The sequence below is a fragment of the Ceratotherium simum genome, chromosome 30, assembly GCF_057802395.1.
Source record: "Ceratotherium simum simum isolate JZ-2026a chromosome 30, ASM5780239v1, whole genome shotgun sequence".
NCBI lineage: Eukaryota > Metazoa > Chordata > Mammalia > Perissodactyla > Rhinocerotidae > Ceratotherium > Ceratotherium simum.
In genome coordinates, this window is record NC_141929.1 from 18,466,370 (window position 1) to 18,490,043 (window position 23,674).

Consider the following 23,674-nt stretch of genomic DNA (forward strand, 5'->3'; position numbering starts at 1 on the left):
AGAGATATTCTATATATAGTAGCAAAACTATATATACATAGAACATCGAATATATAAATATCTAATACATAATTCTGCCCCTCGTTTTCTTAATACGCTATTATGTACTATATTATATACTATAATACTGTTCTGCTTTTTCCCTTTAACCACATATCCTAGAAATTGTTCCACAGCAGCAAATATACATCTTCCTTGGTCTTTGAAACAGGTGCATAATATTTTTGAGAAATTACACTTTAAATGGTACTAAATTTAATAACTAAGCCTTAAGTCTAATAATTACAACCATTTGGATCAAAACCCTATTTTAAAAGGAGAATTTCTCCCACTCCTTTCAATGTATACTTCTATTATAGTTTATATGTGACATCTAAATATCTTACAGGGCTTTAACACACATCAAATTGTTCTCATGGAAAACCTGTGAAATAGGATAGGAATGTTTGACAGGCAAGAAAAGCAAGCACGAGTGATCTCTACACTAGAAACTGGATGCCCACATTTAAGAGAAAAATAATTCTCAAACTAAGAACGTAAAGAATAAAGGATCTAGTCAACAAACCTCAAAGGCACTTTCCATGCCTCACTGCTAAAATACCGAAAGGTTTCTGATTAAGAATTCATGTTACCAAAAAGGAAGAGGCACACCTGTTCAACACAAATCTGCTTGAGTCTTATGCAAACAGGAGAAAATTAACATTTTCAAAATCACTATAAAATTACCTTCTAATTTTCCAAGATAGGAAGCAGGAGAACAGTTGTACAGAAAGAGGAAATAGTGCTTCTCAAGATTCTTCTAGGGAACTTGTGCCCTATCTACAATCAGGCTGGATTAACTAGGGATGGGGAAAACCTCTCTGCTAACTAACCTTTTAGAGAATATTCCCTAACTAACTGTTAGAGAATAAGAGAGTTCAGGGAAATTACGTGGGTTTTCAGATACATTTTCCTAAACACATCTTCCTCCAGTACAACATTCAGGATTAGGGTACAGGTTTACGGCACATCACTGACACAGCCTTCTCTACTCATCCCCGAGGTCGTACAGGAACTGCTCAAAGCAGGGACTATACTCACATCAGATACGGCAATGGACTGCACGTCAGCGTTTGCAATGAGATGGTTCTTCACAAGTGTCCCGGTAGCTGAGTCCCAGAACTGCACCTTCCCAGCAGAGTCCACACTTATGACAGTGCCATCGGACAAGAAGGCCACACCCCATATGATACACTTCCGCTTAGACACACCCATAAACTGCCGATCCACAAGCATCTTATGAATAGCGCTCCCTGAAAAGTAAGAAAAGCCCACATTTAAATGGTACTTATTTCTCCTTTAGTCTTCAAAAACCTTCTGTGGTAGCCATCTGTTAAGTTAGCCGCCTGAGCACAGACCACAGCCAGCCAGTAAATAGTAGTTATAGTGAACCCAGTCTTGGAATGACAAAATGGTTACCCAATGATGAGAAAGAGGGAGAGAGGGGGCAGGGGGAAACAGAAATTTTTAGGGGGAGGTGAAATGGAAAAGAGACATTTGAGACTTCATTTAAAACTGGCCAATTGCACACAGACATTACACACTGTTCTTTTCCAAAACCCCTTGGGAAAGGGAGAGAAGACAATAGTGACAAAATTTGAAGAATTGGAAAGCAGACGTGGAGTGGTAACTGACTTAGCAGAGCCCTGAAACTCAGCAGTGAGGAAAGCCAAAAAACCGCTTGATTTATACAATGGAATCCTCAGAAGACTCAGGAACTGGTGACCCCAGATACTCTGCAAACAGAGTTGAGAGTGGGGTAAAAGGAGAGACTGGCTGAAAGTAAGTTTAAGAAACTTTTGGATCCCTCAGATACTCACCCCTTAACTAAGAAGCCAGGCAACTCCCCAAACTCCACCTCAAAGAAGACTGGAGACTTACTTTCTGGAGAGGGCTATCAGGCACAAGTGAGTGTGGAAGCACTACATGGAAAAGAGACTAAGTGAAAATTTACTAACTGAATGTTGAGAACACCAGTTTGCTTCTCCTTAGAATGCTGATGGCCAGGCTTATTATCACCAGGCAGCAGAATATAAAACATTTCTGGGAAATATGACCCGCACAAGAGGAAAGATCTAAAGAGCCTGTTTTGAGAGGTTCCCCAAACAAACAGTCCAGCTGGATCATTCTTCGTTGAAGCCCACGTGCAATAAGCTCCACTCATGTGGTGATGAGAGCAATCACCAGACATGTGAGGAAAGCCTTAATATGAAAGGCAGAGGACAAACAGACTACCAGAAAAAAATAAACACCACAGAGGAAATAGCCAGGGTGAAGAATAGTATTATGAATAATACTGACAAATATTATCATGAATAGCCTTAGAAAGAGAAGAGTTAGTATATAATGAAACAAAAAGAGAATACTATAAAAATAAAACATTCAGGAAACAAAAAATAACTTTGGAAATGGCAGAAGTGAAAAACTCAATACAAGAATTGAAAGATAAAGATGACACACTCTCTCAGGAACAGAAAAAGTCAAAGAGATGAAAAATAAGAGGGAAAAGAAAGATAAGAAAATTAGAAGAGTCAGCATCCAGATAATAAAATTCCAGAAAGAAAATGGAAACTCATTTACAAAACAATTACAAGAATTTTTCCCATAACTGAAAAACATGGGTTTTTGGATTAAAAGAATCTACCAAGTGTCCAATACAATTGATGTTAACAGATCCACACACCAAGAAACATAATTATTAAATATCAGAACATCAAGGATAAAGGGAAGATCCTAAAAGCTCCCAGGAAAAACTAACAAACAGAAAAACCTATACAAAGGATGTACTCTCAGAATGGCATCAGAGTTTGCAACATTTCTAGAATCTAGAAGACAGTGGAACCATGGCTTCAAAATTCTAAGGGAAAATAATTTCCAACCTAGAGTTCTTTCTCATAAACCCTTTGTCAGGATCAACCAAATAAAGGAATACACCAGGAAAGTGAATGACATGAACACAGGGGATTCTGCTTGAGAGAGAAGCAAAGGGGATCTCCAGGACTAAAAAATAAGATCCCATAGTTGTGCAGTAGGCCCAGAAACTGGCTACACTAGACTGGAGCAGGTCAGAAGGCTCTGGGAGAGAATCATGCAGAAGATAAAAGTGGTAGAAACAAAACCAAATGTATTCGAACCTAATTTATACAACTAGAAGAATTTGGGGATGAATTAGTGAGATAAATATATATATAGAGAGAGAGCGAGACAGAGAGTAATTATTAACAAAAAGCAAGAGGGAAGGGACGGGAGGGAATTTACTATGCGACCAATATTTATACAGTCATAATAATAAAAACACTGACTACTAATCTGAGCAAAGTTATAACATAATCATACCGGGAGGATTAGGAGAAAGTGTGGATGCATGTGGCAGAGGGAACATAGCAGAAGTCAATAAATAATGGTCTAAAACTGAAAAATTAAAATGTAGCATGATAAGCATGCTATGTTATAGCACAGAGATAAATACCAAAAGAATCAGGTAAGAGTTGCACGTGGTTGCCTTTGAGGAGTGGGAGAAGACTTTTTTGTAACAAGCCTTAAGGAATTCTTTGACTATCTGCATGTATAACTGATAACAATAAAAAACATGCTTAAGCATTGAGGAAAAAGAAAAAGGAGACATGCCTGACCTGTTTTACCTCTTGTCTTAGACGGGAGTACAGACACACCAACCTAACAAGTTCAAGTGAAGCTCATCACTGAAGAACTCCATTAGCCAATTCTCTAGGCCAAGAACAGAGAAAGCATGTGGTTCTCTACCTTTCTGATCTCGTATCTCACCAATTATGTTACCAAGCTCTCAAGCTCCTCAAGGACAATCACTTTTACCAAGAGCTGTATATACAAAAAGGTATTCTACTGATCATTCACAGTAAATACCTTACTGGTTGAGGGCAAATTTTGCTGTGAATTCTTATTATGAAAAGTACTGCATTCCATTGAAGAACCAAGATTCCCCTAAAGGAAGCAGGAGTAATCCAAGAAAGGAGTGAAATTCATGGTGGATATCTTGAAGGCTAATGAAGATTAAGCCCTAAAGGTCACTGAAAGCATGACAAGGTCTCAAGCTTTTGGAAACCCAGAAATGTGAATCTGACAAACAAGACCCACACCCCAAATGAACTGAGAAAAACAATCACCTGATTTGACATCAAACACACTAATGTAGTCTATGGAGCCAGCTGCAATGTGGGTACCAGAGGGATGCCAGCTGAGACTCAGGATGCGACCTTGGGAGTCGTGCAACAAAAAAGAAAGTGACATACACATAAATATACAGCAAAGGGTAACTGAGTCTTCTTTCTACAATTATCTACAAGGCTAATGTTCTACTAGCTCTCATCTACTGCACTCTTGTGAAGAACTGTTTTTTTTTTTTTAAAGATTTTTTATTTATTTATTTATTTCCCCCAAAGCCCCAGCAGATAGTTGCATGTCATAGCTGCACATCATTCCAGTTGCTGCATGTGGGACGCGGCCTCAGCATGGCCGGAGAAGCGGTGCGTCGGTGCGCGCCCGGGATCCGAAGCCGGGCCGCCAGCAGCGGAGCGCGCGCACTTAACCGCCAAGCCACGGGGCCGGCCCCCTGAAGAACTGTTTTATAACAGATGAGGAACAACTTTGCCCTGGGACCCACAATGACGTATTTGAGACTTTAATAATTGTATAAATGGTTGATGAGAGTTTAAATAAGCACAACCTTTTGAGGGTGATCTGGCAGTAACCTAACAAAATTTAAATGTGTATTTTTGGTCCAGTAACTGCACTGGAAATTAATCAAAGAGAAATACTCGTAGGAGTGCCCCAAAACGTGTATATAAGATCGTTCACTGCAGGAGCCAGCCCGGTGGCGTAGTAGTTAAGTTCGCGCGCTCTGCTTCTGGCGGCCTGGGGTTCGCGGGTTCGGATCCTGGGCAAAGACCTACGCAACGCTCATCAAGCCACGCTATGACAGGAGTCCCACATAAAGTAGAGGAAGATGGGCATGGATGTTAGCCCAGGGTCAATCTTCCTCAGCAAAAAAGAGGAGGATTGGCAACAGGTGTTAGCTCAGGGCTAATCTTCCTCAAAAAAAAAAAAAAGTTCACTGCAGCACTGGTTGCAGTGGTAAAAAAATTTTAACATCCATCAATAGGAATTTGGTTAAATCAACTACAGGATGCCATAAAATGGAATGCCACGCACACTGGCATGACTGACACAGAAAGACGTCTGTGATATATCAAGTGAAAAAACAAGATGAAGAACAAGTGCAAGCGCTCCTCTGTGGGTATTTGTTTACAGGAATATACAAAAAAGTTTAGATTAGTTCCAAAATGTCGCCTGCCTACAGAGTGCAATGAGATACTTATTTTCTCTTTCACACTTGGCTAAACCTATGAAATTTTTAACAAGCACTGTATAATCTTCGTATTAAAAAAGAACACCCAAAATATATTAAAAAAACAAAATAGGAAACTGATTAGCAAAGGATAAATATTACTAATGGACACAAAGAACACACGGGACACTTACTATTCTCTAGAAGAGGAGTCAGCAAACTATGGTTCAAAGGCCAAATCGGGCCCACCACCTGTTTTTGTAAATAAGGTTTCACCAGAGCACAGCTGTGCCCATTTGTTTCAGTATTATCATTAGTGGCTACTTTTGGCTACAATGACTGAGTCGGCAGAGACTGTACAGCCGGCAAAATCTAAAGTATTTACTACCTGGTGTCTTTACAGAAACAGTTTGCCAACCCCTGCTCTAGAGGTCAGTGTCAATCATCCAGGTGGAACATGGGCAATTGTTTATAAAATTCTCCCATTCAACCTGAATACACTAGCAGGATTAAGAACCACAGATCTGAAAGGAAAAATTCTAGTTTTGAGACTTTATGCACACTTGTTAAAACTTCACAAAAATGAGAACTAACAAATGAAATTATCCAGAAACACTAGCTTTCCTATTTTGGATTGCTAGTTTTCTGTATTATTACTTAACTAGGCAATTACAACTATGCTACACAATTGAGAAAGCCTGAGCTAGTGATAGGTTCTAGCGCATATTCTGTATTCACAGAAAGTTAGCATGTAGATAAAATATTACCTGGACCCCTGGGAAAGTATCCCATCCCCAGTGGCATAGAAACATAACTTCTAGTTAAGGCTACTCACTGCCCCACCAAAAATGACCCTTACTTTTCTGCCGATCAAAATTTCTTTCAAACTGGATTTTGTCAGGGGTGATTTGAAATAGTTTCACAGATCCATCCTCACAGCCAACCTATTAGGGAAAATGGGGTAGAAAGTACAGAAGATAAGCATTTTATAGAACTAAACATATATTTTTACAAATATATATATTTCCTCCCCAAAGCTATCACTTGCTCTGAAAGAGAAAAATAGTTTGTGAGAGAAAAAAAATACTGGTACCAAAAAATTGATAGTGTATGCTTGGCAGCCTTCACGTCCTAGCCAGAAAGCAGGCTCATCAGTGGCCCAGCTCCTGCCAAGGACATGGAAGAGAAGCAGGATTTCACAGCACATCTCTGCTAGAGAACCACGGCCTAAAGAGAAGACCCATTAACCATATAACCTAATTGGAGACACGTCAAAATATTTTAAAATTAGTACAAATCAAAAAAGAACCATAGACTCATCACAGAAAATCAAATCTCTGAAAGCACCCATTCTAATAACAGTAGGGGAGAAAAGTAGTCTTCGCAGTCTGTGCTCAAAAAATTTTTGAGAAACACTAGGGTGAAACATAGCTCCACAAGTTAACTTGCAGAATGACCTCTCAGAACTTTCAATATACTAATGTGAATCTACAGAAGGATTTAATATGCTGTATTTCTGAAATGAAATTCATCATAAAACACAAATCACAACAAAACAAAAAAACAGTCTCTACATCTCCCAATTCCAAAGAACAGTTTGGGAAACGCTGAACCAAACCAACCCTCTCGTTTCATAAAAGAATAAATGAGGTCCAATGTAGTGGCAGAGGGCCGGCCCCGTGGCTCAGCAGTTAGGAGCGCGTGCTCCGCTGCTGGTGGCCCGGGGTTCGGATCCTGGGCGCGCACTGACGCACCACTTCTCTGGCCATGCTGAGGCCACGTCCCACGTACAGCAACTAGAAGGATGTGCAGCTATGACATACAACTATCTACTGGCTCTTTGGGGGAAAAAAAATAAAGAAATAAAATTTAAAAACAAAAAAAACAAAGTAGTGGCAGAAAGGGTGCTAAAGGACACAGGATTTTTTAATCCCCAAAATCAACTCTAATTTTGTATTGGGGCTGCTGGAATTCAGCTCAGACTGGAGTTGCTACATGCCGTAATATAACTTCACCTTCCTGTGAACAGAGGAAACAAAGTTTAAGTGAGAAGCCTTGGTTTGAATTACCAATAATTGCTTACTGACCAAAAGTTGAGAACCATGGGGGCTGGCGGCCATGCTCCAAATGGGTCCTCCAAAGGCATCCATAGCGTACTTGATGTTTAATGCCTGCAAATCATACTCGATAATCTCTCCATTGAGTCCAGCACTAAAGAGTCGCTGTCCTTTCGCCCAACACAGAGCTTCTGTAGCCCGAGACTCATGACCTGGGAAAAACTTCAGAAACATCATAACTTTTCAACCTACCATGAATTCATCAGCTACTAGCACTGGGTGATCACAGGCAACGTGGGGAAAATTTAAATATTTCCCTAGAAATAACTAGTGGGTTTTGTGTTACAGAAGATCGATCTGTCTACTGACATTTGCATTTTTTTTTAGGTTCTCATTTTAGTTATTTATATAGTTGGTTTTGTTTCTTTTACTAGGACTTGTTCTGCAGTACCTTTTCAGTAGAATAAAGCTTGTAACCAATTGTATTTGATGTATGCAATTTTTAAAAAACCAATGCAACTATCTTGATTGGGTGATGGTTTCAAAGGTGTACACATACATCAAAAGTCATCAATGTGTAAAAATGGGCAGAGGAAATGAACAGACACTTCTCCAAAGAAGATATACAGATGGCCAATAGGCACATGAAAAAATGTTCAACATCATTAATCATCAGGGAAATGCAAATGAAAACAACACTAAGATATCACCTCACGCCCGTCAGAATGGCTATAATCACCAAGACAAAAAACAACAAATGTTGGAGAGGATGTAGAGAAACAGGAACCCTCATACACAGCTGGTGGGAATGCAAACTGGTGCAGCCTCTACGGAAAATGGTATGGAGATTCCTCAAAGAATTAAAAGCAGAGATGCCCTATGATCCAGCCATCCCACTGTTGGGAATCTATCCAACAAACTTGAAATCAACAATCCAAAGAGGCTTATGCACCCCTATGTCCACTGCAGCATTATTCACCATAGCCAAGAAGTGGAAGCAACCTAAGTGTCCCTCGACTGATGACTGGATCAAGAAAATGTGGTATATATACACAATGGAATACTACTTAGCCATAAAAAAAGACAAAATCGTCCCATCTGCAACAACATGGATGGGCCTGGAGAGTATTATGTTAAGTGAAGTAAGCCAGAAGGAGAAAGACAAACACTGTATGATCTCACTCATATGTGGAATATAAACCAACACATGGACAGAGAAATCTGTATTGTGGTTACCAGGGGCAATGGGGGTTGGGGGTGGGGACAAGGGGTGAAGGGAGTCATATATAAGGTGATGGACAAACAAAAATGTACAACACAAAATTTCACAATGTTAAAAACTATTAAAACATCAAGAATAAAAAAAAGTCATCAATGTGGATACTGGCAAATACATGCTCATTACTGTGTGTCAATTTTACCTATATAAAGCTGTTTATTTATTTTTTTTTTTTTAAAGATTTTATTTATTCATTTTTTTTCCCCCCAAAGCCCCAGTAGATAGTTGTACGTCATAGGTCCGCATCCTTCTAGTTGCTGTACGTGGGACTCGGCCCCGGGTTGGACGGAGAAGTGGTGCCTCGGGGCGCGCCCGGGATCCGAACCCGGGCCGCCAGCATCAGAGCGCGCGCACTTAACCGCTAAGCCACGGAGCCGGCCCTATAAAGCTGTTTAAAAAATAAAAATAAGATAAACAAATGCAGCACTCTAGCTTTTCATTCAAGTCTCAGATTTCTAAGTGCTTTTTTAGCACTCAAAAAGTTTTCATATCTATCAAGGCATTTTACTCTTATATCTGCTTCAAACAAAAGGGACTGAGTAGGTATAATTTTTCCTATTTGAACTTGAAAAGGCTGAAGTACTGGGTTAAGTGGCTTGCCCAAAGTGACAAAGTCAATGACATGAAGAGAATGTAGGTCTCCTTACTCCAAGTCCCTACTCTTTTCACTCTAACAGATACAATTTTTTCTTGTTCTGAGAGTGATTAACAGACCTAAGCAATTTTATATAGTAGAGAAGAGAGTATGGAGAAAGCAGAAGACTAGACTGAATTAATTAACTGTTGAAGAAAAAAACAGATGAGAGAAGAAAATAAGAGGTACCACGGAAGGAATAGTTGAATTATTCATTCAACAAATATTAACTCAGCAGGGTCTTTATACCAGGCACTTACTAAATGCTGGGATTACAGTCATGAATATCACTGACATGGTCCCTGTTTTCATAAAATTTGAAGTTCAGTGGGAAAGAAAGACACTAAACAAATATACCAACTTTTATATAATTGTCATAAATGACAAGAAAAATCACAGGATGCAACAAGCATGTACCACAGTATGTTTTTCATATTACAGAACGTGACCCATTTGTGGTGCCTGGCAATTTTTTAACTCTTATTAGTTCTTTAGGGATCAGCGCAATAAGTCATCCCTTTTCAGGATTCTTAAACCTATCTCATCAGAAAGAGTAAGGCACCTCTCCACTAAGATTCTATGCCTGTGCTTAGTTTTACGGTAAAATTTACCCCACTTTTTGGAAACTGTACATTCATCCTCCCCCCCGCCCCGGACTGGGTTGCTTGAAGGTAGGGCCTCTAACATTGGTCTTAATGCCTAATACTTGCCACTCATTCATTTAGAAACATTTACAGAGTGCCTAAATTCAAAGTCCTAGGCTCCTGGGCACTGAACTCATTCATTTATCCACCCATCCATTTACATCAGGGTGCCTAGGGCACACAAGGCACTAAATTAATGTGAACTGAATTATTTTGTTGCACCTGAAATCAGTAATCAGTGCCTTTGAAAAATATGCTGCTGTAACAGCCCTCTGAAGACACCCAAATGGTATTTTACCTAATTTAAAAATCTCCTTTAGGGCCGGCCCCGTGGCTTAGTGGTTAAGTGCGCGCGCTCCGCTGCTGGTGGCCCGGGGTTCGGATCCCCGGCGCACACCAGCTGCACCGCTTCTCCAGCCATGCTGAGGCCGCGTCCCACGTACAGCAACTAGAAGGATGTGCAACTATGACATACAACTATCTACTGGGGCTTTGGGGGAAAAAAAAAAAAATCTCCTTTACTCCCAAATATAGGCATTTTCTAAGTCTATGTTCTCTCACACAGGTGAACTTAGGAATCCATCTTCCTGCCATCACGTAACCAAAAAGTTTGATATTAAATGTTTCTACACAGAAATTGAAATATAATGATGTACACCTGAAATTTATATAATGTTATAAATCAATGTTACTGGAATAATAAAAAAAAGTTTCATCATTTTTTCTGAATTGACAATGAGTACTGACTCCACCAGCAGGAAATGCTGCCTTGCCAAAGTTGCAATGGTGCAGACATATAAAGCAATGGTCTTGAGAATTTCCCTTGTTGTGACCAAAAGGTCCAGCAAACCTCCGTTTCCAAATGACAGTGAGCCCCCACAATTCTTAGGTAGGATCTTTCTAACCAACATTACACAGATCAAAACTCTTGAGCTCATCATCAGTCAGACAAGAGATTGCATATTTGCTACAGAAGTTATGTAGTTCTAAACAACTCCAGGGAGAGTCCCCTTCCCTACATCTCTCTGAATACAAAAGACACACAGGATTTTGTATAATCCAACTTAAGAAGAAAATTAAGATCAGAAACACCAAATCAGGCTCCTAAATGACTTACCTTCTCCTGAAAGTAGTTTGCTGACAAGTTATAAATTTCCACAGTGCCATCTGTTCGTGAAACAGCCAATCTGTTTGACTGGTTATTGTAAGCCACACAGCGGATCCCTGACGGAACATAATTAAAGAAACGCACTCGATGGACCGTAAATTCACCCATTCCTAGAGGAGAAAAAAAAGTTATTATTGTTAAACATTAACTGGAGTATGTCATACATACTGTTTATCATCACTGTTCTGGATAGAAGACTCCAACTACATCTTACTGAGGTTCATTTCTCAATACATATCTAATTAATGATGCTTTTATGCCCCACACAAGAATCTATCAATCTCCAGAAGTTCAGGATACTTCAGCAAAAAAATTAAAAGACCAGCATATAGAGCACCACCCAGACTCTTAATAATCCTGACAAGTGCCTAAAAGAGGGGTGAGAATCTAAAACTTGACCTTAGAGCAAAAGACAGAACACAATCTCATTCTCTAACTGGGAGTGCACACCTAAACGCAGGGAGACACACAGAGATGACCAGTTGTACTCAAGGCAAAAACTAAGGTCCTCCTTTCTATTCTGTGTGAGATTTCTTGAGGGGGAGCAGAAAAAGAGGGTAAAAACACGACGACTGTCAAGAAGCAAGAAATATCGACAGCTTAAATCAGTCTCTCAGAGTCAGGTCTGCAGGATTCCTGCATCAAAATCACCTCGAAGAATGGTTTTAACAAATGCAGGATTCCAGGTCCTACCCCATAGCTCCAGAATCTCAATCTCTTGGGGGGGGGGGGGCTCAGGAATCTGCATTTTAGCAAACATTTTTTCCTAACTCTATTGCATGCTAAATTTGCAATGGTAGCGATGGTGGGGCTGACGGGGCAGGCAGAACCAAGAGCTCCTCAAGGAGAAAGCGACAGGACTTGGTCTGGCATCTGTCAACTACCTCCACCCCGCCGCCAACACAAACACTGGGCGAGAGCAGGGGCCGGATCTGGTTCGTCCCTCACTCGTCTCCCTTCAAGATCAGGAGCCTACGGGCAAGGCAGGCGTGCTCCGCCCGGCCCGGCTAAGAGGGCGTCTGAAGCGCGCGCAAGAGTTCCGCCACCCCTTCCCTCTCCGGGCACTTACGGAGTAGCCCCCACCAGCCTCGGCACAAGGGAATCGACGAGCTCCGCGGGGCGTCCACCTAGAGCAGGTCGCACCCCCTCGAACTCCCCTCTCTCAGACCCACTTCCCCGACCCCTTCCCCAACTCACCCACGGTCAGGCGCTCGCCTCTCTCCGCCCCGGCCCCACGTGCGCGCGCGCTGGCGTACTCTGCCCCGGAAGTGCTCGCGGCGCAAGGCCGGAAGTGCGCAGGCAGTGCTCGCGGCGGCGGCGACGGCGGCGGGAGGTTCGGTTGTCGCCCGTTGGCCGCGCGGCGCCGCGCTCGGCGGCCGCCATTGCAGGTCAGGCCGCGGGCGGGGGCGCGGGAGGCCGCGGGGAGGGAGGACCGAGCCGGGGATGGGGGCCAGGGTGCGAGGGAGCGGGAAGCTAGGGAGCTGGGGTCGGGTGGGGCGCGCGGCTCGGGGAGAAGAATGGCGAGCCGAGGGGCGGGGAGCAGCGGGCGGGGGAGGGGCGGCCGGGAAGGGGGAGGGGAGGGGGAGGGCCGCGCTAAGGTGGGGGCGAACTAGAGGGGCCCCCGGAGTAGGAGGGCCAAAGGGAGCCGTGTGGAGACGGAAGGCGGAGGGAAGGAAGGGAGCGAGCGGGGCGGAGGGGGAGAAGGGCGGAAAGGGTGGCCGAGCGCGGGCGGAGGACGGAGAAGGGGGCGGCGCGGGCCGGAACCTCGAGGTATGTGCGGAAAGGGGCTCTTCCCCGGGTGGGGAGGGAGCTCAGCACGCGAGGCTTGCGGGAGCGGGGTAGAACTGGAACCCAGGAAATAGAGAGAATATCAGAAAGGGGACTTTGTGGGGTGGGGGGGAAGGACTGTGAGGTTTGTTTGAGGGAACATTTTAAATCGTAGGGGGGAGGCTGCTGGGAGAGGTAATTTGGAGGGTGGTTAAAAGGAAGAGACAGTCTGGAGAGTGATCCCGGTTCTTTTGTGGGCGGAGTGAGAGGTGAGAGAAGAGTGGGGTGGGATGCTGGAGGAGCGAAGTACTTCAGAATTGAGGGGGGAAACGGAACGATTTGGAGAATGAGGGTGATAGAGAATGTTTAAAGAGTAATCTTTGGGAGGAGGGTAAACGGTTTGGAAGATTATTCCGGTGGGGGGTGTGGAGGAAGGCAGTTTAAAGAATAATTTCCCTGGGAGATCGGAGAAAGGGTTAAACAGCCTGGTAAGAGGTCCCAGCGAAAGTCTGGGGGTAATTTGGAGGGGGTGGGGAAGAGACGGGAAGCGTATTGAGAAGTCCCAGAAAGTGGGCGGGACTAGAAATAGGAAGTGTTTGTAGATCAAACTGCAGGGATGGGAGGGGGCCAGGAGAGAGGGTGGAGAAGATGGGGACCAGTGGGAGGAGAATGCAGGGTTAAGGGAGACCTCAAGCAGGGCTAGAAAGGAAGGGGCTTTGGGGAAGATAGGGTGCCATAGCAGTAAGAGCAGGAAGGGTTGAGAAGGGGTTGCAGAGTAGCAGAAGATGGAGAAAACTGGAGTAACTCAGATCGACTGAAGCCATCTTTTCCGCCCGTTGTCTACAAATACCAGTAATTGATTCCCTCCATCATGGGAATCCTAAAATGTTACGGGAAAGTACCACGTGTATGCATAGTATCCACATACGTTTTTGAACACACTCTTCACTAATGAAAAGTTTGGAAGCATTCAGTTCCACCTACCCTCCATAGCCCCTTTTTGGAGGGGAGCAAGCGTCTCATTGAGAATTTTAGCACTTGGTGACATAAGCCTGTCAAGAGACAAGATCCCCTTTGAAACTTAGACAATCCCCCTCAGTCACAAAACCACAATAACACTGCTAATAAAAATAATCTGTATTGAGTTGTATATAAACTTGCTGAATGGTTCATTTGGTAGAAAGGCACACAGAAATAGTCATGTTTAGAGAAAAAAACCTTCCAGAACTTAATCCCTGAAGCAGTTTGGTGAACCCTGACTGCCATGTTTGACTTGTTGTCCCATTATGTAAACTTGATTTTATTCTGATGACCTGCTGCCTTTATAGGATGTTTCAGTCCACTACAAACATTAAAATAATAATTATACAGTGTAGTATTAAGACATTTGATTGGACATATAGTAAGAAAATGCCACTTCTTCCAGGTAATCAATAGCTTGACTCTAAAAGCTTACCATATGTTAGGGACTGTGCTGAGAACTTTACATTCATAACCTCATTTAATTCTCACAACATCTCTTTGAGGTAGGTTTTTTTTTATGTGCAATTTATTGGTGGGGAAACTGAAACGAGGTTAAATTACCCCACTGTCACACATAGGATAAGTGGCAGAATCCAGATCTGACAACTTGAGTTCTTACTGTATCCCTAAACACAAAGAATAGTCCCTGGGACCAGATAAGAACTCAGTAAATGCTAACTGTTGGCCTAGCAGTTTGCAAACATTTTGTGTCATGTATTTAATTTTTTAAATTAAGAATTTTAAAGTTAAGCTTTTATTCCTTTTCTTAAAAGCTTAAAATACAGGATGAATTGAAAAGTTCTAATGAAAAAAATTTATAAAACATTGTTTTGCTCTAGTAAAATTTAATTATTTGTAATTAGGTTAAAACATTGGGTCAAAGCCTCTTGTTTCAGTAAAAGCTGATATCTATTTAATTGGATATGCAAGTGCGATGTGTATCGCACTTTCTCCTGCCACATTTTATTTTGAAGGCAGTTACCATTATGAGGATCTCTACTCATGCTGTTCTCTATAAGACAGTAATCTTTTAACATGTTAACATTTAACAATTCAAAAACCAAAAGATAAGGGAATTAAATTTTGTGGGAGAGTAAAATGAATCTGTGACAAAGAACTTCCTCTGTTTTCCTGGCTTATTCTGCCTTACACTAAGGAACAGAGGTTAGGGTAAAGTTTTGAATCCTGGAGGTGACATTGAGTAGATCTCTAGAGATTTCAAAAACCTAACTTTCATCAGTTGGATATGACAAAAAGCAGGCTTATTGTTTGTTTTTAAGTGCCTGCCCCACAGACAGGATAGCTACTTTGTTGGCAAATTATAAGATCTTCCCCATAGGTTACTTATTTACCATTTATAAGAGAAGCTGTGAGAAAGGCTGATATTTGTAAAGCAATCAGAAGTTCTCATGCAAAATAGTGCATGAGATGGGGCTGTGAAAGGACTGCAAGAGGCCATATTGTGGAGGGGTTAGGGTTCTCGTCCCAGCTCTACCACTTTCTAGCTGTGTGACCAGTTACTTAACCTTTAGCTTCTCTAAGCCTGTTCTCTCATTTGTATAATGGGAGTGATAAGACAGTGCCTACAATCATAGGATTGTTTTTAGGATGAAATGAGAGAATCCTTATAAGTGTTCAAAAAAGGTTAGCTATGTGAGAAATGAAGTTTTTTGTATTATCAAGATAACACTCTGCCTGGACTTTTCTTCCTTCTTCAATTGTAGTGGCACTTTGATTTTTCATGTTTTTAATAATTTAATAGTAACTAACTTCAATATAGAGATAGAAGCTAAATGGCAGGGCCGGCCCCGTGGCTTAGCGGTTGGGTGCACGTGCTCCGCTGCTGGCGGCCCGGGTTCGGATCCTGGGCGCGCACCAAGGCACTGCTTCTCTGGCCATGCTGAGGCCGCGTCCCACATACAGCAACTAGAATGATGTGCAGCTATGACATACAACTATCTACTGGGGCTTTGGGGGAAAAATAAATAAATAAAAATTATAAAAAAAAAAAAAGCTAAATGGTAGTTAAATAAGGTGTATCCCGGATTCTTCTGATTCCAGTCAAACCTTTTGGGTTTTGATTAGGATTCCCCTTGTGGGTCTGGATGGATTCTGAGACTGCTGGTTCCTTTGCTGCTCTGTGGTTTGTTCAGGGGTCTCGAAGTCATCTGGAGCACTGTCCTGAGAAGCAACAGTGACTTTACCCAAGACCTCCAAACTAATGCCAGGTCTTAAGACTGGGGATGATCTGGGGTAAGCTTAGATAAGTATCATTTCTAGACATTTCAAAGCCCCCAAAAAGACTTTTATTGTTTTTGAGGAAAAATTGGGAGTTAAAAAGTGCAAAGTGCTTTAAAAAATTTTTTCCTTAGCAAAGCTAGTCACTTGACTAAGTTAGGAATATAGAACTTAAGTATTGTTTAGTTTATTTCGCTTTGTGAAGGCCCGGAAAAACTGAGTAGAAAAAATTTCCCCCCTTTTATGAGATAAAGGAGGAGTCAAAATAATTCATTGCAGAGAAAGAGGTTTGGTTTTTTCCACACCTTCTCATCTCTCCAAGTCCATGCTCTAGTTGTGGCCTGTGAGATTCCACTCTGAAATAGAATGAATTTAAACATCTTTTTGAAAAGTGACATGACAGAACTTTTTCCCTGGCTCTACAGTTACATTGTTAACTTGGAATTATTCCTGTCCAAAGACAAGTTAGTTGGTCCTAGCCAAATCTAGGATTAAACTCAAGGTTCTGGAGAAAGAGAGGTGCTGGGCGAGCTCTTCCATTGACTCCTTTTGGTTTCATGATTTGATATAATGTATTCATCATACTGTGGCTTCAAACGCTGCTCTTGATAAAGCTGCAATTTCTACACAAGCAATATCTTAGAACAAATGCACAGAAATTGCTCTAGTTGTCTTTAAGTGTTGGAATGAGTTGAGATTGAAGACTTAGAAATCTTTTTGTTATACAGAAAATTTTCATTGTGATGTTGTGTTTGTTATTACTAATAGGATTTCATTTGTATTATACTCCTTCACCTCTTTATTCTCTTACTAACTCTTTCTGCTTACTCTCAAGGGGATGGGGACAGATGGGGCTGCATGTTCTCGTATCCTTTTTGGTCAACTCCACACTAAGTGAAATACATATTCGCTGTCACCTCTATCAGGTGTGTCCTCAGTGAAGTGCCCAGGTATCTACTGAGAACAGTTGCTTAGAATAGTAATCTTAAGGAGCAAGAAAAGGAATAATAGGATTCAGGCAATAGGATATTTTAAGGCACTAAAGCAGAATTTCTGAATTCAATAAAGGGATGCCTTTCTCTACGTTTCTTACTAACTTGGTAAATACACCCTCACGTGCATAAATGTGGCCAGGTCAGTCCTCGGGTTCCTATGAGCTAGATTGTTATAAGCTGGGTGTGAACTTCATTTGTATTCACATCTGTGGCATCTCAGTAGGTCTAGCACAAGTTTTTACCAGCCTGACTGGGTATAGCAGCAGAGCTGAGGCTGTAGGCCACAGAATTCTTATTTTCAGGAGCATTTCTAGATGTCTGCCAGTATCAATAGCTGTGCTCAGGCAGGGCCTCCTACGTAAGTGGGTAAAGCTGTGTGCTCATTGAAGCGCCAGGAGTTAGTATGCAAGTGCAGCCACTCTGACCCAGCTATTAAGCATCTGTTTTCCTTTGCCTACTTAGGCCACTGTTCTGAATTCCCAGGAAGTGGGGAATGCACTGAAAATATTTCTGTATCCCTTTTTCCTAAACAGTCCCCACATGCCCATCTCAAAATGTGGTCAGAAGCCTTAAAGATTGATCTTGCCTGCCATGATCTTCCTAGAATGTGTTGTGTATCAGTGTGAACACTTTGTTGCTTCTCTGAAACCGCCTGTATTTTGCTATAACTTATATCCTTTAAGGAAAATATACTGCACCATCAGTCATCAAAAGCTTATTTACAAGAACCGCTTCTCAATCTCTCTGCATTGATTGACCTTGAGAAACTTCACAACTTCATTTTTTAGTTATTGAGCCTTTTTTGATTCATGACTAAAATATACCTACCAGTCTCTAAATTATAGTCAAAATTATAGTCAAAATTATAGTGGAAATGCTGATTTATTTATCCTGTCTGAAAAAATTAGCTGTTCATCTGAATGGAACTTAAGGTCTTTAAAGCATTTTTTTTCATGTTATATTTAGTCTTCACAATAGTTTTAATGAGTCAGGTAATCTAGGTGTTGGCCCCATAGTTATTAAGTGACTTGTGTGTGATGACACCATAGAGAGTTCCACACTTAGAGGCCAGAACCTGAATTTAGGCCTTCTGATTTTAAATTGTTATCCTTTCTTCTTCAAGAAACCTTAGAAAAGAAGATTTAAAGTGCTTTTGGTGGTGTGGCCTCCTCATCTGTCAGAAGACCTTTGCCCTCCTGAGCTAGTGCATTACCTGTTCTCAAGTGGTGTCATAACTAGTGCTGCTGCAGAAGCAGCAGCTTGTTCAAGGATGCCTCTTGATTCCCCATTGCCTTTTGGACCAGCTCTTGCATGTACGCAGTGCCTGCCTGATGCCTCTTTGCCTTTTCATTCTCACTGGCACTTGGATTTCTCCTTTGGGAGGGCAGAACTGGGTAGTCATTGTCAGTGTACATAAAGTCAGATGGCCTAGGTTCTTAGGCTGGGTCTACCACATACCAACTGTATGTATCACATATAAGCAAGGGTATCCTTCAGTAGCCTTATCTGCAAAATAGGGATAAGAACCTATCTCATAGAGTTGTCACAGTGACTGAATGAGAGACTACCCATATATATGCACAGCATCTGATTCATAGTAAAAATTCAATTAAATATTAGCTCCTGTTTATACTTGAATTTGAAGTCCAGTGAATTGACCAACCTCATGTTCCCAAAGTACGTTTGGTGCTCAAGAGTAGAGGTTCTGCCATCCTGTAAAGCTGCTGGCACTACACTTGTCCGTGGAGATCCAAGATGAAAGATTAACATATCAGTAAAGAAACCTGTTTAACTTTTTAATCAGGCATTTGCTAAGCTTGAGCACAAATACCTATTGACTTGCTATACTACGGTTAGTAAACACTGGACTAATAACCTCCCACTCAGCTCCATCTATTCATTGGAGAGACTTATACAGAAGCTGTAGTTTAGATCCCTTAACCCCTATGAATCTGTCCTTCCCAGAAAGACAAATATAAGGGAAGCCAGTTGTTTCAGGCAAAGATGTCCTATTTTAACCCATTCTTGTAGAGTACTACAAACTTGCCACCAGGTGGTGCTGTTGTATAAAATGAAAGTTAATTAGCGGCATGGTATTTTAGTATCTAAGTGAAAGATGGTCGAAGTGTTTGTGAATCATGTCAGAAATCAGCTTACCATTCACTAAAATCTGAAGGACTTTTTCAGTTCTCTTGGCCTTTTTAGTTAAAGGAGGTCCTTTGAACTTTGAAATATAAGATAACCAAAATAGTAGACGTGAAGTGTGTATCATCACCAAAGAAAAAAGTAAAATCTAAAACAATACCTTAGTATTTTAGAAATATGCAGAATGGAAAATAGAATATCCTTGAGAAAGGCAAGTTAGCATAGTGGTCAAGAGTGTGGGCTCTGCAGTGTATGTCTTTGATTCACATCCTGGCTTTTTGACTAGTAGCTGTGTGACCTTAAACACGGTTGTGATATCTATTGACTTTCCACATTGTAGTTGACCTTTGGTGATCTTAAGCAGTCTTATATGTACAGTATCAAGTAAAAAAATTTACACTTTATAGAGCTGTTAGGGGAATAAAGTGTGTCTAAAGCACTTAGAAAAGTGCCTAGCACACACTAAGTGATAAATATTAGTTATCATTATTATTATCCTAAATCTTTTTTTTTTTTTTCCTTTACAGCTTATTTTCAGTTGCTTTTTAAAGACAGAAAGCTCATGGTACAAATTGTTATTTCCAGGTGAGTACATTTTGAGACTCTTATTTAGCTTGAATGATTAGGGCTATATAGGTTTGACATTTTCCTGGAAGAAATGGGGTCCTCAGGTGCATCTTGCACAGATCCTTGCATTTCAATTCTAGTTCAGTGCCTAGCACTGCCCAGTTTCCCAAGAACTTGTGCTCAAGAAGGTTCCTTTGGGCCTTAAATGGTGGTGTAGGACACTATTCATCCTTCACCCCTCAAAAATATTGTAACCGCCAGCCCTTTGCTTGCAGTGCTGGGGCTGGAGGCCTGGCAGAATGGGTGCTGATGGAGCTACAGGGGGAGATCGAGGCTCGCTACAGCACTGGATTAGCTGGAAACCTCCTGGGAGACCTACATTACACCACTGAGGTGAGGGGGCTTTTCTTTCCCTGCCTAATGCCTCAGGAAAGCCAGCTACACCAAGGTGGTGCTCCCAGGACCCAGAGTGAGGACTGCCCTCAGGTTTGTTATTCAAGGTCTAGCTAATCTGCTAAGCTATCTGCTTGTTCTCCCCCTACCTCTGTAGTAGCAGGGAAATTTAGCTTTGGGGAATCTGGAAAGGTCATAGCTCTAAAAGTGGAAATTCTTTTACCTGGGGCTAAAAAGAGTAAAAAGGGCACGAGGGTGGGTCGTCCATTGTGGTTGCTCAACAATGGTAGAGCTAGACCAGGGAGTGGAGGTGCCAGCATTGTCTGCCAAGAGTATCTCTAGAAGGCACCTGAATGTTATGACCTTGCCCTGAACCTCAGGCATCTCATTCTTGTTCTGCCAAAGGGAATCCCTGTGCTGATCGTGGGGCATCATATCCTGTATGGGAAAATCATCCACCTGGAGAAACCTTTCGCTGTCCTTGTCAAACACACTCCTGGGGAGCAGGACTGTGATGAGCTTGGCTGTGAGACTGGCACCCGGTACCTGGTGACAGCACTCATCAAAAACAAGATCCTTTTCAAAACTCGCCCCAAGCCCATTATCACCAACGTCCCCAAGAAAGTATGAAAGAACCCCGGATTTTCCCTAGAGAGCGGCCAACTCCTTGGACTCGTGCTCCACTGCCACCTCGAGGACGGCTCGACAGTTCCCTGGGACCACAGGGGGGTCCACTTCTAAACACAGGCCACCCATTGGGCATGAACTCGGATCCGTTTCTTATGGCAACTGGTTCTGTTGGTGGAAATCTGGCCCCATTTCCAAGGAACCCATCTCCTTTTCCAACTTCTTCAGGCTCATTGGCTTCAAATCCAGCACCTTTCCCTGCTGGTGCTCGTGACCCAGGCATGGCTTCTTTTCCAAGAGGGATGAATCCCACTGGCACAGGTGCAGTTTCTTTCCCAAGGCCAGGTGGCCTCTTGGGCCCAGGCCCAGGGCCAGCTCTAAACCCTAGAGCAGGAGCTCTTCCAGGCCCAGGGCCTTTGTCTAACCCAAGGTTAGGGGGTCTCCCAGGACCAGGTCCTATGTCCAACCCAAGGGCAGGTGGTCTCCTGGGAACGGGTCCTGACCCCAGAAGTGGTGGCCCCATGGGTCCAGGATCTGGACCCAACCTGAGAGCAGGTGTCCTGTTGACTTCTGGGAATGGTCCTCCCAATCCTAGGCCCGTTGGCCTGGGCCCCGGACCAAGTCCCAATCTAAGATCAGGCTTTGTAGGTACAAATCCTGCCCCTAGGTCAGGTATGTTTCCAGGCCCTGGCCTTGGGCCCAACCCAAGAGCAAGTGGCCTGGGCCCAGGCCTTGGGCCCAACCCAAGGGTGGGTGGCCTGGGCCCAGGCTCTAATCTGGACACCAGAGCGGGTGGCCTCTTGGGCACAGGATCTGGTCTTAACTTAAGAATGGCTGGACCTCAAGGCCTAGATCTTGCCCCAATTCTGAGAGCTGCAGGTCTTCTAGGAGCAAATTCAGCTTCTTTTTCACAGGCTTCTGGAAACATGGGCACGAACCCATCCTCCATGGCAAGAATACCTGGCCCCATAGGCCCAAACTCGGCTCCTGGCTCTCGGGGAATTGGCCTTCCAGGGCCAAATCCATCTCCCATGTCAAGGGCTCCTGGCCCCATAGGTCCTAATTCAGCTCATTTTTCAAGGCCACCTGGCCCCATGGGGGTAAATGCTAATCCCTTTCCAAGGGGGACAGGTTCAGGGGGACTGAACCCAGCTGCCTTCTCTCAATCTTCTGGCACATTGGCTTCAAACCCAGCTACCTTCCAGAGGTCTGCTGGCCTCCAGGGCTCAAGTCCAGCAATTTTCCCAAGAGCCTCTGGGCCACTAGGCCCCAACCCAGCTAACTTCCCAAGGGCCACTGGCTTACAGGGTCCAAGTCCAGCTACCTTCCCAAGGTCTACTGGCCCATTAGGCCCTGGTCAGGTTACCTTCCCCAGGTCAGCTCCTGGGCCCCTGGGCTCTTCTCCAGCTGGCCCTGTGGGTATCAACCCAGCACCCTTTGCAAGACCAACTGGGACCCTGGGTCTAAACTCAGCTTCTTTTCCAAGGATGAATGGTCCTGTAGGTAAGACTTTGGTCCCATTTCCTAGAGTGGGGAGCCTCCCTGGCACAAACCCAGCTGCTTTCCCAAGACCAGGGGGTCCAATGGCTGCAATGTACCCAAATGGAATGTTACCCCCTTAAACACCACCTTCTCTCCAGGACCAGCTTGGTTTCCAGGAACCGTGGTTCTGGGCAGGGTAAAAGGGTAAAAGTGGAGCTACAGTCTGAAGAACATAGCTGGGGCTCAAGTACAAATGAGCCATCTTTTCCTCTGCTTCTTTCGTGACTGAAGGTGAAATGTTACTGTGGGACATGGACTGTGGCAGGTGGGAATGATCCTGGCCTTGATAGAAAGGATCTCCAGCCTTCCAGAAGCCTGCTGTGCTTTTGTCCCACAGCTTTCTGCCCTTTGTTTCTTACTAGTTTCTTGAATTGTTCTTGTGGACTTTTCCTCAGGGATACATTGGCCTGCAGGTCCCAATTAATACATAGTCCCCTGCTCATCACTGGAGAATCAGCTCACTGCTCTCTAGAAATGTTGCGTTGGTGAACGGACCATGCTTCAGCAGCTCTGACCTGGGCAGCTTGGACCTGGTCATCCTCTACTGCCATACCTTTCCCTGGGAGCTTGAACACAGAACAGGGAGGTGGGCAACCACTTCAAAGACCCACCAAATACAGTTCCAGTTTGACTGACTGATTGGGCCTGCAGCTTCCTTCTCCTGGGACTTAGAGGAGGCCAGAATGAAGGCTTCACTGCTCATCCAACTCCCTCCCCACTGGTACTCCCAATCAAAGAACCTCAAAATTTAAACTGACGTGGATGGGAATCCGGGAATTGGGGTGGGGGGTGGGGGGTGAAGGGGAGAAATCACTGTGCTTCGTTCAGCCTGATGTGAAAGGATGGTTGGTGTTTTTCCTGCATTGTATCTTTTCTTACTGTTTCTTTAATAAATGGGATGAGAGGGCCACTGATGTCACTCCATTTTGTTACCTGTTCCACAAGGAAGGAAGTGTACCCACTGCTTTTCATTGTTTCACCTTGGCCACAATCTCACGTTATCTGCCAGATAAAATGTTTTCACTCAAAGAGGAAGCAAGCTTTGGTTTTTAGCCTTAGCTAGGCCTCATTCATCTGCCAGTAATTTCACCAAAGACCTGCCCACCCTCTACAATAAAAGTTAAGCCACCATAGGTGTGCAGTTACCAAGGTGGGCTTACTGTATTCCCCAGATCCAGAGGCAGCTGTGACAACTTATCCTGCTTCTGAGTTCCACTGGAATTACCTTGACAA

At 43.2% G+C, this 23,674-nt stretch overlaps 3 protein-coding genes across 5 annotated transcripts in view; 2 read left to right on the top strand and 1 right to left on the bottom strand.

Moving 5' to 3' along the window:
* Positions 1 to 12,482, bottom strand: part of UTP4 (UTP4 small subunit processome component) — a 30,015-nt gene extending 17,533 nt beyond the window's left edge. Inside the window, exons 1-6 of one of the 3 annotated variants that reach the window (XM_004431775.3) lie at positions 12,342 to 12,481; positions 11,094 to 11,254; positions 7,450 to 7,641; positions 6,222 to 6,306; positions 4,182 to 4,271; positions 1,081 to 1,292 (exon numbers count right to left, since the gene is read on the bottom strand). In XM_004431775.3, the coding sequence (XP_004431832.1) occupies positions 1,081 to 1,292; positions 4,182 to 4,271; positions 6,222 to 6,306; positions 7,450 to 7,641; positions 11,094 to 11,252 (738 nt within the window). In that variant the 5' untranslated portion in view covers positions 11,253 to 11,254; positions 12,342 to 12,481. Of the gene's footprint in view, positions 1 to 1,080; positions 1,293 to 4,181; positions 4,272 to 6,221; positions 6,307 to 7,449; positions 7,642 to 11,093; positions 11,255 to 12,213; positions 12,273 to 12,341 lie in introns of those variants that run through there. The other 2 variants (XM_087420027.1, XM_087420028.1) reach the window with 2 other exon arrangements.
* On the top strand, positions 12,477 to 20,902 carry CHTF8 (chromosome transmission fidelity factor 8). Its single transcript, XM_087420033.1, has 5 exons — positions 12,477 to 12,532; positions 16,020 to 16,187; positions 19,840 to 19,897; positions 20,155 to 20,272; positions 20,678 to 20,902. The coding sequence occupies exons 2-5, from the start codon at positions 16,178 to 16,180 to the stop codon at positions 20,900 to 20,902; spliced, it is 411 nt and encodes a 136-aa protein (XP_087276159.1). The 5' UTR covers positions 12,477 to 12,532; positions 16,020 to 16,177.
* Positions 20,899 to 23,351, top strand: DERPC (DERPC proline and glycine rich nuclear protein). Its single transcript, XM_087420032.1, has one exon. It carries the CDS (start codon positions 20,899 to 20,901, stop codon positions 22,519 to 22,521), a length of 1,623 nt encoding a protein of 540 aa, XP_087276158.1. The 3' UTR covers positions 22,522 to 23,351.
* The last annotated feature ends 323 nt before the right edge of the window (positions 23,352 to 23,674 follow it).

Coding starts and splice junctions, on each gene's coding strand:
- DERPC (XM_087420032.1), top strand. CDS start 20,899: ATGAAAGAACCCCGGATTTTCCCTAGAGAGCGGCCAACTCCTTGGACT.
- CHTF8 (XM_087420033.1), top strand. Junction 19,898..20,154: donor GTACAAATTGTTATTTCCAG/GTGAGTACATTT, acceptor CTTTGCTTGCAG/TGCTGGGGCTGGAGGCCTGG. Junction 20,273..20,677: donor ACCTACATTACACCACTGAG/GTGAGGGGGCTT, acceptor GTTCTGCCAAAG/GGAATCCCTGTGCTGATCGT.